The following is a 16,373-nucleotide window of genomic DNA, read 5'->3' as shown; positions in this document are numbered from 1 at the left end:
CTAAAATAAAATAAAATAAAATAACTGGACATTTTTCAGTTTGTTTTTGGGCCACACCTGGTGACACTCAGGGGTTCACTCCTGGCTATGTGCTCAGATATCGCTCCTGGCTTGGGGGACCATATAAGACACTAGGTTCATGAGGGTTCAACTCTAAGTTAAAATACACATGCAGATATTTTTTCTCATCACACAAATAAAAATTTCAGTCACTTTATAGTTAGACCCATGCAATAGTTTTTTTTAGCATATTTCTTTTCTGATCATGTAAAATCTGACAGCAAGACTGTCATCTAGATGCCTTTTCCTTGCATGTGGCTGACCTGTGTTTGATCCTTGGCACCCCATATTGTCCTCCAAGGACTGCCAAAAGTGATGATTTTTTTGTTTGTTTTTTTTGGGGGGGTCACACCCGGCAGCGCTCAGGGGTTACTCCTGGCTCTATGCTAAGGAATTGCTCCTGGTAGGCTCTGGGGACCATATGGAACGCCGGAATTCTAACCACAGTATTTGCCTTCTGTATGCAAGGCAAATGCCCTACCTCCATGCTCTCTCTCCGGCCCAGAAATCATGATTCTTGAGGGCAAAGTCAGGAGTAATCCCTGAACTCTGCTTTAGCCCTAAAACCAAAAAAAGAGAGGCCAAACCTGTGTCTTCTATTGTTGCTTTGAGTGTGGTGGTAAATAGTCTACAAGTAGACTAACTATTTCTAACGTTGTAAGCTAGCTGGCACAAAAGCATTTATATCTAATTCATGATGTATTTATCTTACTTAAACCTTAAATTTCTAGTATAGCACTCATCAAAAGATGTTTGTAAAAGAGATTTAATTATGCAGTTACAGTTGATTTACAGAGCATTTTTACTTAATCATTAAAATCATCTTTACACCTGTTTGCTTAAATTGGGGGAAATAAATCATCCTCAGAAATATTTCTGAAGTGGTTATTCTATATTTAGCTGTTATTTTTAAAACCTGAGGATATTTTTATGACCTGCTACTTCTTTTCAGTATGTAATGTAAATTTAAATACTAAATACTGATGGAATCTGTTGTTATGAATACTGATTAGCTAATCTAAATTATACCCCCTTTTCAATTTGGTTTGTAAATTAATGATAGTAATTGTTTTGGTATTAAACCACATCACTAAAATTGATGATAATTATAATTTCACATTTTTGCTAACAATGACTTGTTAATGTCTGAATTTTAATTCACTTTTAGTATACATACATCTCCATTTCAGCTATTTTTTAAAATGATATAAATATATTAAGAAAGTATGTTAAATATGCAAACTACATTAGCTTCTGTTTTTTTCCTTCCCAATGCCCAATGTCTTCTTGCTCTATCTTTTGCTTCTCAATGCAATAGTCCCAATTCCTATAGATTACAACTTGTAGTTTCTGACTTGTCTCTTCTAGGTCATTTTTTTGGACACTTGGAAGTAACATTTATAAAACTGAATTTATTGGACCTAAGAGATTATACGATGGATAGGGTATTGGTTGAATGTGGCTAACCTGGGTTTGGTCCCCAGCATCCATGTAGAGTCTGAGTACCACTAGGAGTTAATTCCTGAGTGCAGAGATACGAGTCACTCCTGAGCACCTCTGGTTATGGCCCCAAAACAAAACCCAAAATATTTAAGAAACAAACAACCCTCCCTAAATTTACTGTCTTTTTTTTTTGGTTTTTGGGCCACACCCGGTGATGCTCAGGGGTTATTCCTGGCTATGCACTCAGAAGTTGCTCCAGGCTTGGGGGACCATATGGGATGCCAGGGGATCGAACCTAGGCTAGCGCAGGCAAGGCAGACACCTTACCTCTAGCGCCACCGCCCAGCCCCAAATTTACTGTCTTTTTTCCTGGTATCAACGTATGTTCTCTTTTATTGGTGATCAATAGTACAATGACAATAAAAAGTATCAGCAATTTTTATTATTACTTCCTTTTAGATATTGTCCTACTCAGTTATTAGACAATTCATTGTTGCTATCAGAGTAAATTTGGTTGCTGGATTAGATATCAATCTCTCCCTTTCCCACCCCTTATGCAGCTTGCTCAGGGGCTATTCCCTGCTTGTTCCTTGAGTTCCCAGCAGTGCTTGTAGGCCATGTCATTAACGGGAAGTTAGGTAGAATTAGAGTAATCTCAGGAATAGGGGTTATTCAGCTCAGGAATTTGACATATAAAGCATACTCAAGTCCATTGAACCATCTCCTCTGTGCAGATTGCTCCTTCTTTTATTGACTATTTTTTTTTGTTTGTTTGTTTGTATTGGGTCAATTTGGTTGTGGCTTACTTCTGAATCTGTTCTGGATCTCTGCTCAAGGGCCATTAACTTCTTGTGTTGCTCATATTCAAACTTAATCCTTGTGTTATTATCTCTCCAGCCTTCTTTTATATACCTCCCAAGAACTTTCTCATTTATTTATTTATTGGTTTTTGGGCCAGACCGGGTGGCACTCAGGGGTAACTTCTGGCCCTCTACTCAAAAATTACCTCTGGCAGGCTGAGGGGACCATATGGAATGCCGGAGTTCGAACCTGAGTCAGCAGCATGCATGGCAAATGCCTTACCCACAGTGCTATCATTCCAGGCCCCCCTCCCCCTGACTTTACATTCCTAACTCTTCCACCTGCAAATTCTGATTTTGAAAGCTTTAAGCCAACATGAAAGTTGAAAAAATACTTACATACACCAGTATGTCATTCCCTTATATTACCCATCCTATTTTTCCTCTTTATTTTTCTGATCTGTGTATGCATGTGCTATGGATAGTTATAGTAGGTGTCTAAACAATTTTTAAAAATATAATTTATTTAAGCACCATGGTTACAGAATTGTTCATGGTTGGGTTTCAGTAATAGAATATACACCACCCTTTACCTGTGCACATTTCCCTCAACCAATGTTCCCAGATTATCTCTCACCCACCCTCTTCTGCCTGCCTCAGGGAAATACATTTTACCTCTCTCTCTCTCTCTCTCTCTCTCTCTCTCTCTCTCTCTCTCTCTTTCTCTCTTTCTCTCTCTCTCTCTCTCTCATTGTCACAGTAGACAGTTCACTACACTAACTATATTTACTATTCTTTGTGGCAAGCTTCCTGCTTTCTACCATGGAATGGTCCTTTGGTCCTTATCTCTATAATCTCTGGGTATTATAAGCATACTATTTTTTATTTTTATTAGGAGTGAGTGAGATTATTCTATGTCTATGATTTTCCCTCTGACTCATTTCACTCAAAATAATAATCTCCATATTCATACACATATAAGTAAATTTCATGACTTCATTTTTCCTAACAGCTGTGTAGTATTCCATTGTGTAGATATACCAGTTTCTTTAGTCTTTCATTTGTTCTTGGGCACTTCGGTGGTTTCCAGATTCTAGCTATTGTAAATAGTACTATAATGACTATAGAAATGCAGAGAGCTTTTCTGCATGGTAATTTTGTGTTCTTAGGGTATATTCCTAGGAGTGGTATTGCTGGATTATATGTGAGTTCAATGTTTAGTTTTTTTTTTTTTTTTTTTTTTGGTTTTTGGTTTTTGGCCCACACCCGGCGGTGCTCAGAGGTACTCCTGGCTGCCTGCTCAGAAATAGCTCCTGGCAGGCACGGGGGAACCATATGGAACACCGGGATTTGAACCAACTACCTTTGGTCCTGGATTGGCTGCTTGCAAGGCAAGCGCCACTGTACTATCTCTCCGGGCCCTAGTTTTTTTTTTTTTTTTTTTAAGGAATTTCCATATTGTTTTCCAAAAGTGCTTGACCAATCTATGTTCCCACCAGCAAATAATAAGAATCCCTTTCTCCCTAAATTCTTACCAGCACTGGTTGTTCTTATTTTTTGTGATGTGTGTCAGTCACTGTGGTGTGAGATGATATCTCACTATTGTTTTGATTTACATCTCCCTGATGATTAGTGAAGTGGAGTATTTTTCATGTTTCCTTTTGTCCATCTGTATTTCTTCTTTAAAAAATTGTCTGCTCATTTTTCCCCCCATTTTTTGGGATCGGACTAGATTTTTTTTATTGTAAATTTCTATCAGTGCTTTGTATATCTTAGATATTAACCCCTTTTCTAATGGGTCTTGGGTAAATAGTTTCTCCCATTTTTTTGTATGGTAGTCTTTATATCCTAGTCACCATTTCCTTTGAAGAGCTCCTCTTTAATCCATTTATATTTGAAGTTTGTGCTTAGTGAGTTCATATCTAAGAAGGTCTGAGTTAACTCTTTTTTTGGGGAGGGGTCACATCCAACTGCTCTCAGGGTTACTCTTGACTCTATACTCAGAAATCACTCCTGGCAGGCTTGGCAGACCATATGGGATGTCGGGATTTGAACTACTGTCCTTCTGCATGTGAGGCAAATGCTCTACCTCCATGCTATCTCTCCGGCCCCCTCATGTTTTGATATTTTATCCAAGTGTACCAGGAATTGAACCTTGATCAGCTGTGTGTGAAGCAAGTGCTCTACCCACTGAGTCTGCACTTGAGGTTAACCCTGGTAAGGTTCAGGAAACCATATGCAGTGCAATATTCAAACATGGGTAGATCTCATCATGTACGACAAGTGCTTTAACTCATTGTACTATCTTTCCAGCATGTAAAGTATATTTTACAAACATACTATTCAAATACTATTTGATTTCAGCGGGACATTAAAATAAAGTGTTGGAATTTCATTGAGTTTTTCTTATTTGCAATTATTTTAGGGTGATGATGATGCGTACGTGTGTATTCGTGAGGATCAGACTGTGCATCTAAAACCTTCCCATTTGACAGGGCGAAGCCACCCAGTAATAGACTCAGAGGTAGGTGTGAACTTTTGGGAACCTCCATATGTCTGGTCTACCTTCTGATTGTTTGGATAAGGATGACATGGCTACTCTGCAAGACAGCCTCCTAACACTGAGTGAGCAGCCCTGTCTGATGGAGTGTCGGGGGCAAGGCTCTTCTCTATAGTAGTCTGGGAAAATATTCCTCAACTCTGGCCAATCATCTTTACTCCCCTCTCCTTCTTACTCTTCCCAGTTCTCATCTTCTCTCTTACTTTTTTCCTTTCCTATCCTTTTGCTTTCTTCTCTTCTCCTTCTACACTTCATTTTTCTCTCCACTCCTCTCCTTTTCTCTATTTTCCTCCCTTTCCCCCTTCCTCTCCTCTCCCCTCATTTTCTCCCCTTCCCTTTCCCTTCTTTTCTTAATATATTTTAATAAAATTATATATGTTAAGATGTGCAGCAGGTTGCTTTCTTATATGTATTTATAGTGAAATCCTTACTATTATCTAGTTAGTATATCTTCCTTTTACATATATTTTTTGTGTATATAGTCAGAGCACCTGAACTCTGCTCTGTGCAGATTTCCAATCAATAATATAAAGCATTATTAAATATAATCATATATGCTGTGCATGGATTTCTAGACTTTATCTGAAATACTTATAAATTTGTGCCCTTTAACCCACATCACCTCCCCTCTTTTACACTTTATAAGTCACTGTTGGGTTTCTCATATAAGAAAGGATGGATTTATGATTTTTCACTTGAGTGCTTTTGAAATCTTCAAAAAATATTTTGTTTTGTTAAATGACCTGAGCATCAGCTCCTTTTTGAAAACTTATCACACATTTTCAAAAAGAGAAGCATACTAGTAGCATAGAAGATTTCTTGCTGGAAAGAAAGAGAAGCTTATATGGTAGAGTCTGGGCAAGAATCTTGGGCAATTGCTTGAGTGTCTCTTCTTTTGAGTGCCAAAAGTAGATTATTTTTTGGAGAGAATTGTCTTTCACCTGACAGTTAACAAACAAATAGGCTCTGCTGAATAGAGCTTTACTTATTGATTATTTTTTGCATAGCTTTATTGGGTTAACTCCCATAGCTGGACTGGAGCTTTTCATTTCCTTGCATGTGGAATTTCAGCTACTAGGGTTTAACTCACTAATTAATTGTTTCTTCAGTCTTACTGATTGTGTGATAAGGGCCAGATGGAATTGTTAAATCTGCTCCAGCTTCTAAGTTGGGTTGAGAAATTGTGAGGTCCTGACTCCAAGTAAAAATAATATTTTTACCAAGAGGAATGAAGACAAACAAACTAGGAGAAAATATTCTTTTGTGCACTTAAAAGAAGTGGAAAAAACAATAACTGTACAGACAAACCATGCACAAAGGATCTTAGAGAAAGGAAATGAAGTAGTGCAGAACTTTGATCTGGTTTTATTTTTAGCAACTTTTTGGAAGGTGCAGAGATGACCCATTCATTCTTTTTGTTTATAGGATACTCTTGAGGATATGGCTTGGAGGTTGGCGGATGGTGTTATGCAGTGTTCCTTCAGGAGAAACATTACCCTTCCTGGTTTTAACAATAGATTTGATCTAAATGCAAGCTACTACATATTTCTAGCAGATGGTGCTACTGTTGATGGTATGTATATTGATTTAAAAGCTTTTCTCCCAGTGTCTCCTCTCATTCATTTTGCCTCCCTTATTTTTGGGGGTTAATTGTTTACTTTTAAGAAATTCATTTGTGGATAAAGAGGTGTAGGAAAATCTTGGAACCAGGGGCCTGGAAGGTGGCGCTAGAGGTAAGGTGTCTGCCTTGCAAATGCTAGCGTAGGATGGACAGCGATTCGATCCCCCGGCGTCCCATATGGTCCCCCCAAGCCAGGGGCGATTTCTGAGCGCATAGCCAGGAGTAACCCCTGAGCGAGCATCAAAAGGGTGTGGCCCAAAAAACCAAAAAAAAAAAAAAATCTTGGAACCAGAGAGAGATTGTACAGTGGGTAAGGTGCTTGCCTTTCACATGGCTGACCTGGGTTCAATTCTTGGCATCCAATATGGTTCCACAAACCCACCAAGAGTAATCCCTTTGTTTTGTTTTGTAATCCTCTTTAACCCCTAAATACTGTCTGGTGTAGCCACAAAACAAAACAAAACAACTAACTGAACAAAAAAAGAGTTGTAGAAACCTAATTCCATTTTTTTTTTGACTGTTTGGTTGTCTTTCTTGCTTTATTTACCTGGCAACTATATGATCATGGTATTATCTGTATTATAAAGGTGTTGTGCTTATGATAAGTGTTCTTTTTTTTATGTGGACAGTAAATTATCTGTAGCAGCTACTTCTCTCACACCCTCTGTCATAGAATCTAATGGAACAGAAAATATCTTCCAACAACCCCTATGTAGCCATGAGGAATGAAAAAATCATGAAATTCACTGCATACAATATGCCCCACAGGGTCCAGAGAGATAGCATGGAGGTAAGGCATTTGCCTTGCATGCAGAAGGACAGTGGTTCAAATCCTGGCATCCCATATGCTCCCCCGAGCCTGCCAGGAGGGATTTCTGAGCGTAGAGCCAGGAGTAACCCCTGAGTGCTACCTGGTGTGACCCAAAAAGCAAAAAAAAAAAAAAAAAAGCCCCACAAAAGCATCAGTAATGCTGTTGTAAATTCCTGGACAACTTCATTGTTTGATGCTGTCATTTTGGAACTTGAGGATATCATGTTAACCTAGCTAAGTCAGAAGGACAAGAATAATAGTAGGTGTTCTCACTAGTCTGTGGTATATAAAATAACCAGATGAGGGAAAGGAAGGTATCAATGGTAGGGAATGTATTAGATCTATACAGAACCAAAGTCACAAAGGAAGAGAGCCATGAAGGGGTAGGAGGGAAGCAAGAGGAGATCTGGAAGTAACATAGTGGCAAGTAACAGGGTCAGTGGACTCCTCAGTGGTGTAGGGATGAAGTATCTTTATATCTAAATCACTAGAACCTACACTACTGAAAGCACGGAAGCCAAATTACAGTACTTAAACACTATTAAGGTAACAAAAATATATCAGTCAAAGAGTCAGATTTTGGAGGGGAAACCTGGAGTCACTGGTAGGAAAATGGCATCATAGGGTGGTGGGATTGAAAGTAAAAGTGTTATACTTTTTGAACCCTAATGTAAACAACTCTGTAGACCACAGTGCCTCTATAAAAATAAAACAAATAGCATATAAGCATGTTTATCAACAAAAATACACAAATACTGGGGGGGAATAAACTCATTTTTAAAAACTTGATGAATGAAAAGCAATAACAGAAAACATCTGAAAGACACACTTAGAGATTATTACGCCAAGAAATTAACCATCCTATTTTTTTGTATTGGGAAATAAAGTACAACAACAACATAAATCATTCTCCTGTTACCTAATCCTGTGTATATGGATCATTTAAGAGCTGCACTCTATTTAAAAGCAGCGAGGTTTCCAAGGTTGAAACTATTTTTCAAAGCAGTCATATAATCTCTGAAACCCATATAAATGTAAAATGTACCCAATTTCAGTAAAATCCATTTTTCTAACTGCGATTTTCTACTCAGAATGCTGCCACTGGCCTCTCAAGAGACAAGTAGTTAAATGAAATGCCGAGTATTTGAACTAAAAGATTTAAGTTACTGGGTAATTCACAATTAAGAAATCTATCAATTTAGGGCCTGGAGAGATAGCACAGCCGTGTTTGCCTTGCAATCAGCTGATCCAGGACCTAAGGTGGTTGGTTCGAATCCCGGTGTCCCATATGGTCCCCCGTGCCTGCCAGGAGCTATGTCTGAGTAGACAGCCAGGAGTAACCCCTGAGCCCCGCCGGGTGTGGCCCCCCCCAAAAAAGAAGAAATCTATCAATTTAGATGTTTAATAAAGGTAGAGTCCCCTGTTATTACAGAACCTGTTATTTGAATAGTTTAGGAATGCCTTAGTCACATGATTTTGTAGCACCTTATCTTCAACTTGAATGCAACCTCCCTTAGAGTAGAACTCAAAAACTATTAGTGATGCCAATCAATAGAGTTCATATAATGTGATATATGTAGAATTTGGAATTTATAAAATTATAATGGATTTATGATTAAATGAATATTAGGTTAGTTACTGACTAAATTCACATAGCTCTTATTGAATCTAAGATTAAAAATACTTTTCCTCAAAGAATTATTTTTTTTTTTTTGTTTTTTGGTCAACACCCGGCAGTACTCAGGGGTTATTCCTGGCTCCATGCTCAAAAATTGCTCCTGGCAGGCATGGGGGACCATATGGGATGCCGGGATTCGAACCAATGACCTTCTGCATGCAAGGCAAACACTGTCTCTCCAGGCCCCAAACAATTATGAGTATGGAATATGCTTTGGTTTTCATCACTACCATTTTAATGCAGTACTTTAAAATTATTTTTTTAATGTTTATTCTGTCTTTTAATCATGACATGAAAATTTGATATAAATACATTTCATCTGTGTAATATTTTAAGTAGATTAGTACCTTTTTTGTCATTTCTAATAGTTTTCTTTATTCTTTTCATTTTGACATTTTTATAGTTCATATAGCAATGGTCTCTTGGCAGTCTAGATATGCACTATATATAACTCTTCTAATTTTCTGCTTTATTTTGAATCTACCTTATAACAATTCATGATATAACAGTATTTGTTAAATGAATAATCAAATGCCCTAACACATTTTTTTGAACAGTCAACTTTATCTCTGCTTCTTCAAAAATATTATATATGAAGTTCTTTCCTTCTTTTTTTTTTCTTTTTTCTTTTCTTTTGGTTTTTGGGCCACGCCCGGCTGTGCTCAGGGGTTGCTCCTGGCTGTCTGCTCAGAAATAGCTCCTGGCAGGCACAGGGGACCATATGGGACGCCGGGATTCGAACCAACCCCCTTAGGTCCTGCATTGGCTGCTTGCAGAGCAAACACCTCTGTGCTACATCTCCAGGTTCTTTCAATAAATTAAACTATTTCTAGTTTATTCTTCCATTGATCTATTTGTCTATTCCTGCTCTGGTTGAAATTACTTCAGCCTTAGAATAGGTTGTGAAATTTGATAGAATGTGTGAACTTTCAGGAAGACTTGCCTCTTCATTGTCCATACTTATATTAATTTAATAACTAATTTTTCAAATTACATTAAAAATCTTCTTGGTGTTGTGATTGAAATGGAAATGAAATTTTGGTTAATTTGAAGGATCCATTGACATCTTTGCAACAATGAGTATTCTGATCCAGAATATATTGTGATATTACATTTATTTAAATTCTCTGTGTGTATATCTTTCAGTGAAATTTTATAGTACTTTTATTAAAGTTCATGTACTTTGTTACTTTAGAAAAGGATTTTTAATGGATTTTACTGAAAGCTGAGAGCTTCTTAAAAAGTAGATTTCCAAAACTATCTTCAGCCCATTGAACTCTGTCTGTCTGTCATCTCTTGTGTGTCTTAGATAAATGTTATTTCCAGTATTCAAGATTACTGGTCCTAATTGTCCTTGTCTTCATTATTGCCTAATTCTACAGTCTAGTTTTCTCATAATCTTCTACTTTAATTCTTCAAGTATTCATGGAATTGCAGTGGTAATAAGGCAAACCTCCTTTGTTTTGAGGGGATATTGAGTGATATTGTGATATTACATTTATTTAAATTCTCTGTGTGTATATCTTTCAGTGAAATTTTATAGTACTTTTATTAAAGTTCATGTACTTTTTTACTTTAGAAAAGGATTTTTAATGGATTTTAATCAGATTTGATCCGATATTGAGTGTTTAGTGTCACCTATTATTTTTTTCTTTTTGGTAGACTGTTTTTTGGGTGTGAACTCTCAAGCAGTGCTTAGAAGACCTGGGGATTTTACTGGTGATTCTTAGTCAACTTAAAGGCCTAAGGATGTGATCATACTTGGGGACCTGTAATGCCAAAAATACCACAGTCAGCCTGATGCTGCTAGTTTTTAGGGCTCTACTCAACAGTGTTCTGAGGCCTCCAGAATTGCACTTTGGTGATGCTTGGTGTGGGGGCATGTGGTAGCATTAATCAAATCAGGATAAGTCACTGTATTATTGCCAAGCTTCTTGTTGGATTTGAAAAAATCACCCCTCCCTCCGTCTTTCCCCTATATCTTTATTTTTCTCTTCTTTTGTGCCTGGGGAAAAAACTCGGATCTACCCATATAGAAAACTAATGCTCTGGTTCTATGCTATTCCTTTTCTTTAATTTTGCAGGGGTGGTGTGGGGTCTGGGCCATAACCAGTGGTATTCAGGGGCTTTCTCCTGACAGTGCTCATGGAACCACATGTGCTGCTGAGAATTGAACTGGAGTCAGCTACATGCAAAGCAAGCATTTTAATCTCTGGACTCTCTTGTCATAATGACTCCTTTGTCATTCTTTCCATAATTTTGTTAGGCTTTAAAAAATACAATTGATTTTATGGCCCTTTTACGGATTTAATTAATTCTTTTTTACTTAATAGTTAACTAATGTCTACCTTTATTTTAAATCTATATTCCTTTTTAGTTTCTTGGGTTATATTTGGTTGGTTTTTCTCTTCTTGCATAAAAAGATTACTTCACTACTTTTAAGTCTTTTTTAAGGAAATTATTTTTAAATGATAAAATTTTGTTTTGAATAGTGCCTTGATTACATCACATGTGTTTTGATATGAAGTGTCTTCATTGTTATTCATGTTTAAGACTTATAATTTTAGTTTTGATTTCCTGTCTAGTCCAAGGGTTATTTAAAAGAGCAGTTTTATAAATATCCAGGTAGACCTTTTTTTTTCCTTAGCTTTTTGCTGTTACTGTCTTTTGGGTAGGTGATAGAAACTTGTATAACAGTTTATTTTTTGAAGATTATTGAGTTGTGGCCTGTTGCATTATATTTAATATTTGTTTGGAAAGTATTCACTTTATTTAGTTCTTTTGGGGGGATCAACATAAAACTGTGCTGCAAATTATCATTATTTTTGCACACTCCGAAGTACTCAGAGACCACTTCCAATCCAGAGCTCACTTCCATCAGTGCTTGCAGGACTGTGTGATGCTGGGGATTGAACTTGGACCCTCTGCATGTAAAGCACATATTTAGATTGGCATCGATAAACATTCCTGCACTTGCTAACAGGCAAAAATTTTTGTAGGATATTTTTTAGGATAAACATTTACACTCATATATTCACATACAAGAACAAGTGGAATAAATTCTGTACATTCTCAGATTTATACCATTATATTTTGATATTTTAATTTCGCAAGCATGGTTTGAATTGATTATGTGCCAGACAACATATCCTCAAGATGTTTTCCTTTGTTCTCCACCTGTACTCTTCTCATAGACCGATTTCCTTTAGTTTAATCTAGGTTCTACACTATTTTTAGCATAAAAATTGTTCTTTTTTTGTTTTATACCATTTACTTAATACCAATACTAAGTAATATTACTACAAATGATGCATGGTTTTTGAAAAATACATCTGTATAAAACTATCAAAGACATAAAATCTTTTATGAACTTTAGTAGGTTATTGTTTTATTTGCAATATCTGTTAGTATTTGGGGTATGCACCCTATTGTGATGGCGGTTGAATTCAGGGCTTCTTCATGCAAACCATATACTAGCTCTTTGGGAGAAATCTCATAATCTCACAATATCCCCAGCCCCAGATTTAAAAAGTTGATACTAAAATATTTTTGAATATATTAATTTTCTTATTATCAAATCATGATTTACGAAGTTATTCATAGTACAGTTATTTCAGTCATTAAATATCCCAACACCAATCAACACCAGAGAAACCTTCCTTTCATCAGTGTCTCCACTTTCCCACACAGCACCTTACGCTGCTTCTTAGGAGTACTTCATATTGTTACAACACAAAGGCAAGTGGTATTATCAAAACTTAGATTCATAAGTGTCAACTTGTAGTAATTGTTGTATCTCTTAATGGTGTTATTAATGTCATTGTCTAAAGTTTTACTTGGTTAGTTGATGCTAGTTGAACTTTCAGTGTTAACGATTTCAATGCAATTTCTCATCAGATTTGCTCTGATTGTATGGAGATGACACTATAATGAAATGTTGAGATGTCATGCGGCCATGGCTATGCAATCCAGGAGCCATAGATCTGGACCAAGTTTGTCGACTTGGCAGTTTGATGAAGTTCAGTTGTGGAGCTGGGCTCTTTCTGTTGGTGGATGTTAATTGTGGCTGTGGTTGTTGTGTGTTATGGCAGAAAGAAGAATTTGCTTGTCCCCATTCCAAGTAGGTCTCCAAGTTGTCAGCCCAGACCAGGTTACCTGAGAAGAGTCAGCAGCCATCTTTTTGTTTTGCATCTTAGTAGTTGAGTTTGCTGCTTTTCTGTGAGAAAGATAGAGGTGCCAGTAGTGTATTTTTTTTTTTTTTTGGTTTTTGGGCCACACCCGTTTGACGCTCAGGGGTTACTCCTGGCTATGTGCTCAGAAATCGCCCCTGGCTTGGGGGGACCATATGGGACGCCGGGGGATCGAACCGCGGTCCTTCCTTGGCTAGCGCTTGCAAGGCAGACACCTTACCTCCAGCGCCACCTACCCGGCCCCAGTAGTGTATTTTTAAGCCAAATTTTCTATCATATAACTTAGCCAATTTTGACAGCTCCTATCTGATATGCCATTATAAAATAACCTCTTGTTAAATGTTGTTTCCATAACTACAAGAGAGAAAATAGTCATGTCATAATTTTCAAATCACAGATGTTTTCAGTAGTAACATAATTGCTGCCCCATTAATTTATGCTAGAATTAGAGAAAAAATTTCAAGTTGGTAATTTCTCATTGTAATTTAGACACTGGTTGTGCACAGGATTATATAAATTTTTCCTGATCTCTCTTATGAGTAAATTAAAATTAAATATCACTGCAGAAAAAGAAAAACAATTTTCAGCGTTTAAGTTGAGGGCTGCCCAAAGAAAGAAGTCAAGTCTTAAATAACTTCATCTTAAATAACTTCATCTTAAATAACTTCATCTTAAATAAAACTTCATCCCTGCCCCACTTCCAAATTGGGTGGGTACCAGCTTATATGCAATTGGACAAGCAGAAGTTATCAACAGAGGAAACACATACATTAAAGTATTCATTTATAGTAACAAACAATTGGGGTCCAGGTGTTTAGTCTCAATGGTAGAGTGCCTGAAGTTTCATCCCCCACACCACTCCACATAGCAAGGGAGATCCCAGTGGTCTGCTGTTATCCTTGGATCCAGGCCCAAGTATGTGACCCCTGATGAACCCTTAATCTTGGTATGTATGATGCATGGTCATCCCAACAATAACAACAGAAGGAAGAGAAGGGAGAAAAAACATCACTTAGTCAAAGGGGAAAAGAAACAAAGCATTTTTGTTTAGTGCAGATATGGTAATCCTGACTATTCAAAGATGCATTTGAACTGCTGTCTGGAGCGGACACCATTAGGAAATGTAAGAGAAGAGCCTAATATTTCTATGGATGTGGCTGTGTGGCCCTGGTCTAGACAGCATGGGAGGGAAGTTGGCTGATCTCTCTAGGCAGCTGTGACATGGAGCTGGAATGAAAGTGGATTGGGAATGCAGGATTTTCAACAACTTAAAAGAGAAAGAAGGTTGCTTGAGGTTTTTTTCCCCCTTTCCCCTCTCACAATTGGCTTAAAAACCTTTGCAAATTCCTTCTTTTTGCCAACTTATTCTACCTTCTCCCTAGAGTGGGATGGTGGTGGAGGTGGTGGTGGTGGTGTTATTGTGTCTGTGACATTTAAATGAATGGTGAGTTGAAAATCATGAGTACTTCATACCAATGGACTCAAACCCCGTGTCATCAAACTTTTGACTGTATAGCAAGGAAGATACTCTAAGCTACTAAACTATTCCTCTGGGCCAATAAGTATACATTTAATTTGATTATTTTGGTTTTCAGGCCATACCTAATGGTGGTCATAATTTACTCCTGGGTCTGTTCTTAGGGATCATCTCTCTTGGCCCTGTGTTCGGGTATTACTCCTGGCAGGAATTGGAAGACCATATAGGATGGTAGGAATAAAACTGGGTCATCTGCATGCAAGGCAAATGCCCTACTTTCTGTACTATCACTGAACCAGAAGTGTAAATTTTAAACAGTAGCTTCCAGGTCTTTCCCAGAGAAGGTAGAGATTGTTTCTAGAAGTGTCTTGGATCTCCTATGATTAAGGAGGTGTTTGATATTGGAAGAAAAATCAGATATGTTAGGTACTTAAGTTGGCACATATATTGCCTTGGAAGACTATTTTTTTTTTTTGGTTTTTGGGCCACACCCGGTAACGCTCAGGGGTTACTCCTGGCTATGTGCTCAGAAGTTGCTCCTGGCTTGGGGGACCATATGGGACACCGGGGGATCGAACCGCGGTCCGTCCAAGGCCAGCGCAGGCAAGGCAGGCACCTTACCTTTAGCGCCACCGCCCGGCCCCATGCCTTGGAAGACTATTAAGCTAAGGCCACACAAATTGGTAAGAATGGATGTATATGTTAGGGAGCCTTTGCCCTTCAATATAATTAATTAGTTATGTAATTAATATTATGCTGCCTGTTTAGAGTTTGCTGAAAACGTTTTAATTTTAATCATGCATCAGTTTTATCTGCCCTTAAAGATAAGAAGATGGGGCCGGGAAGGTGGCACTAAAGGTAAGGTGTCTGCCTTGCAAACGCTAGCGTAGGACGAACTGCGGTTCGATCCCCCGGTGTCCCATATGGTCCCCCCAAGCCAGGGGCGATTTCTGAGCACATAGCCAGGAGTAACACCTGAGCGTCAAACGGGTGTGGCCCAAAAAACAAACAAAAAAAAATAAGATAAAAAGATAAGTCAGAGTGTATAGATTATTTAAGTAATATGAGGGAAAAAAAGAAATTAAACTTTGTCACACTTGGATGGCAACCTGAGTTCAGCCACTTGCCTCTAATGGCTCCTGCTTCATTATTCTGGTCTGTGACTGCCTGAGCTATGAATGGTCTTTCTCATGGATCCTAGAAAGTCCTCAATGATGGTAATTTTCAAAGGGCCAAGGTCAGGTTGGAGGACATGATGTTCATGATAAATCCCTTGAAAGGACTTAGATCATTTTTAGATTTAAAACTCATTCTCCCACAGTTAAAATCACATTCAAAAATCACAAAATCACAATATTTTTCTTCTCTACTTTGATCACACTTGCTGGTTCTGGATTCATGTTCTCTGTAGCTCCAAATAGTTGGGTAGGCTTGATCTTATTATTCTTTGTTGAGTGGTGGTAACTGTAGACTAAAATAAAAATAGCAGTGCTGCATGAAGAAAAGACTAGATTCTTAAAAAAATATGTATTCCTTGAAAAACTGTATTTAATATTTTTAGCTATGTGAGATCAGAATAACATTAATTATTTGGCTTACTAAATTGGTCTTTTGATTATATCTGTTGTTTTGCCATAACTTCTCTATTCTAGGTTTTTATTTAAGAACATTGATACAATAAGGACATTATTTATTGAGGACATTGATTTACAAGACTGTAGATGCTTATATGT

General features: G+C 37.6%; 1 protein-coding gene across 1 annotated transcript in view; it reads left to right on the top strand.

Annotated features, from left to right (window-relative positions):
- Positions 1–16,373, top strand: part of FRRS1 (ferric chelate reductase 1) — a 57,829-nt gene that overhangs the window by 23,996 nt on the left and 17,460 nt on the right. Inside the window, exons 7-8 of the mRNA XM_049765844.1 lie at positions 4,729–4,827; positions 6,289–6,436. Coding sequence (XP_049621801.1) covers positions 4,729–4,827; positions 6,289–6,436 — 247 coding nt within the window. The remainder of the gene's footprint in view (positions 1–4,728; positions 4,828–6,288; positions 6,437–16,373) is intronic.

This window comes from Suncus etruscus, chromosome 19 (assembly GCF_024139225.1).
Source record: "Suncus etruscus isolate mSunEtr1 chromosome 19, mSunEtr1.pri.cur, whole genome shotgun sequence".
NCBI classification, from domain to species: Eukaryota; Metazoa; Chordata; class Mammalia; order Eulipotyphla; family Soricidae; genus Suncus; species Suncus etruscus.
Note: the sequence above shows the minus strand (reverse complement) of the source record. Positions and strands in the feature narration are given on the sequence as shown.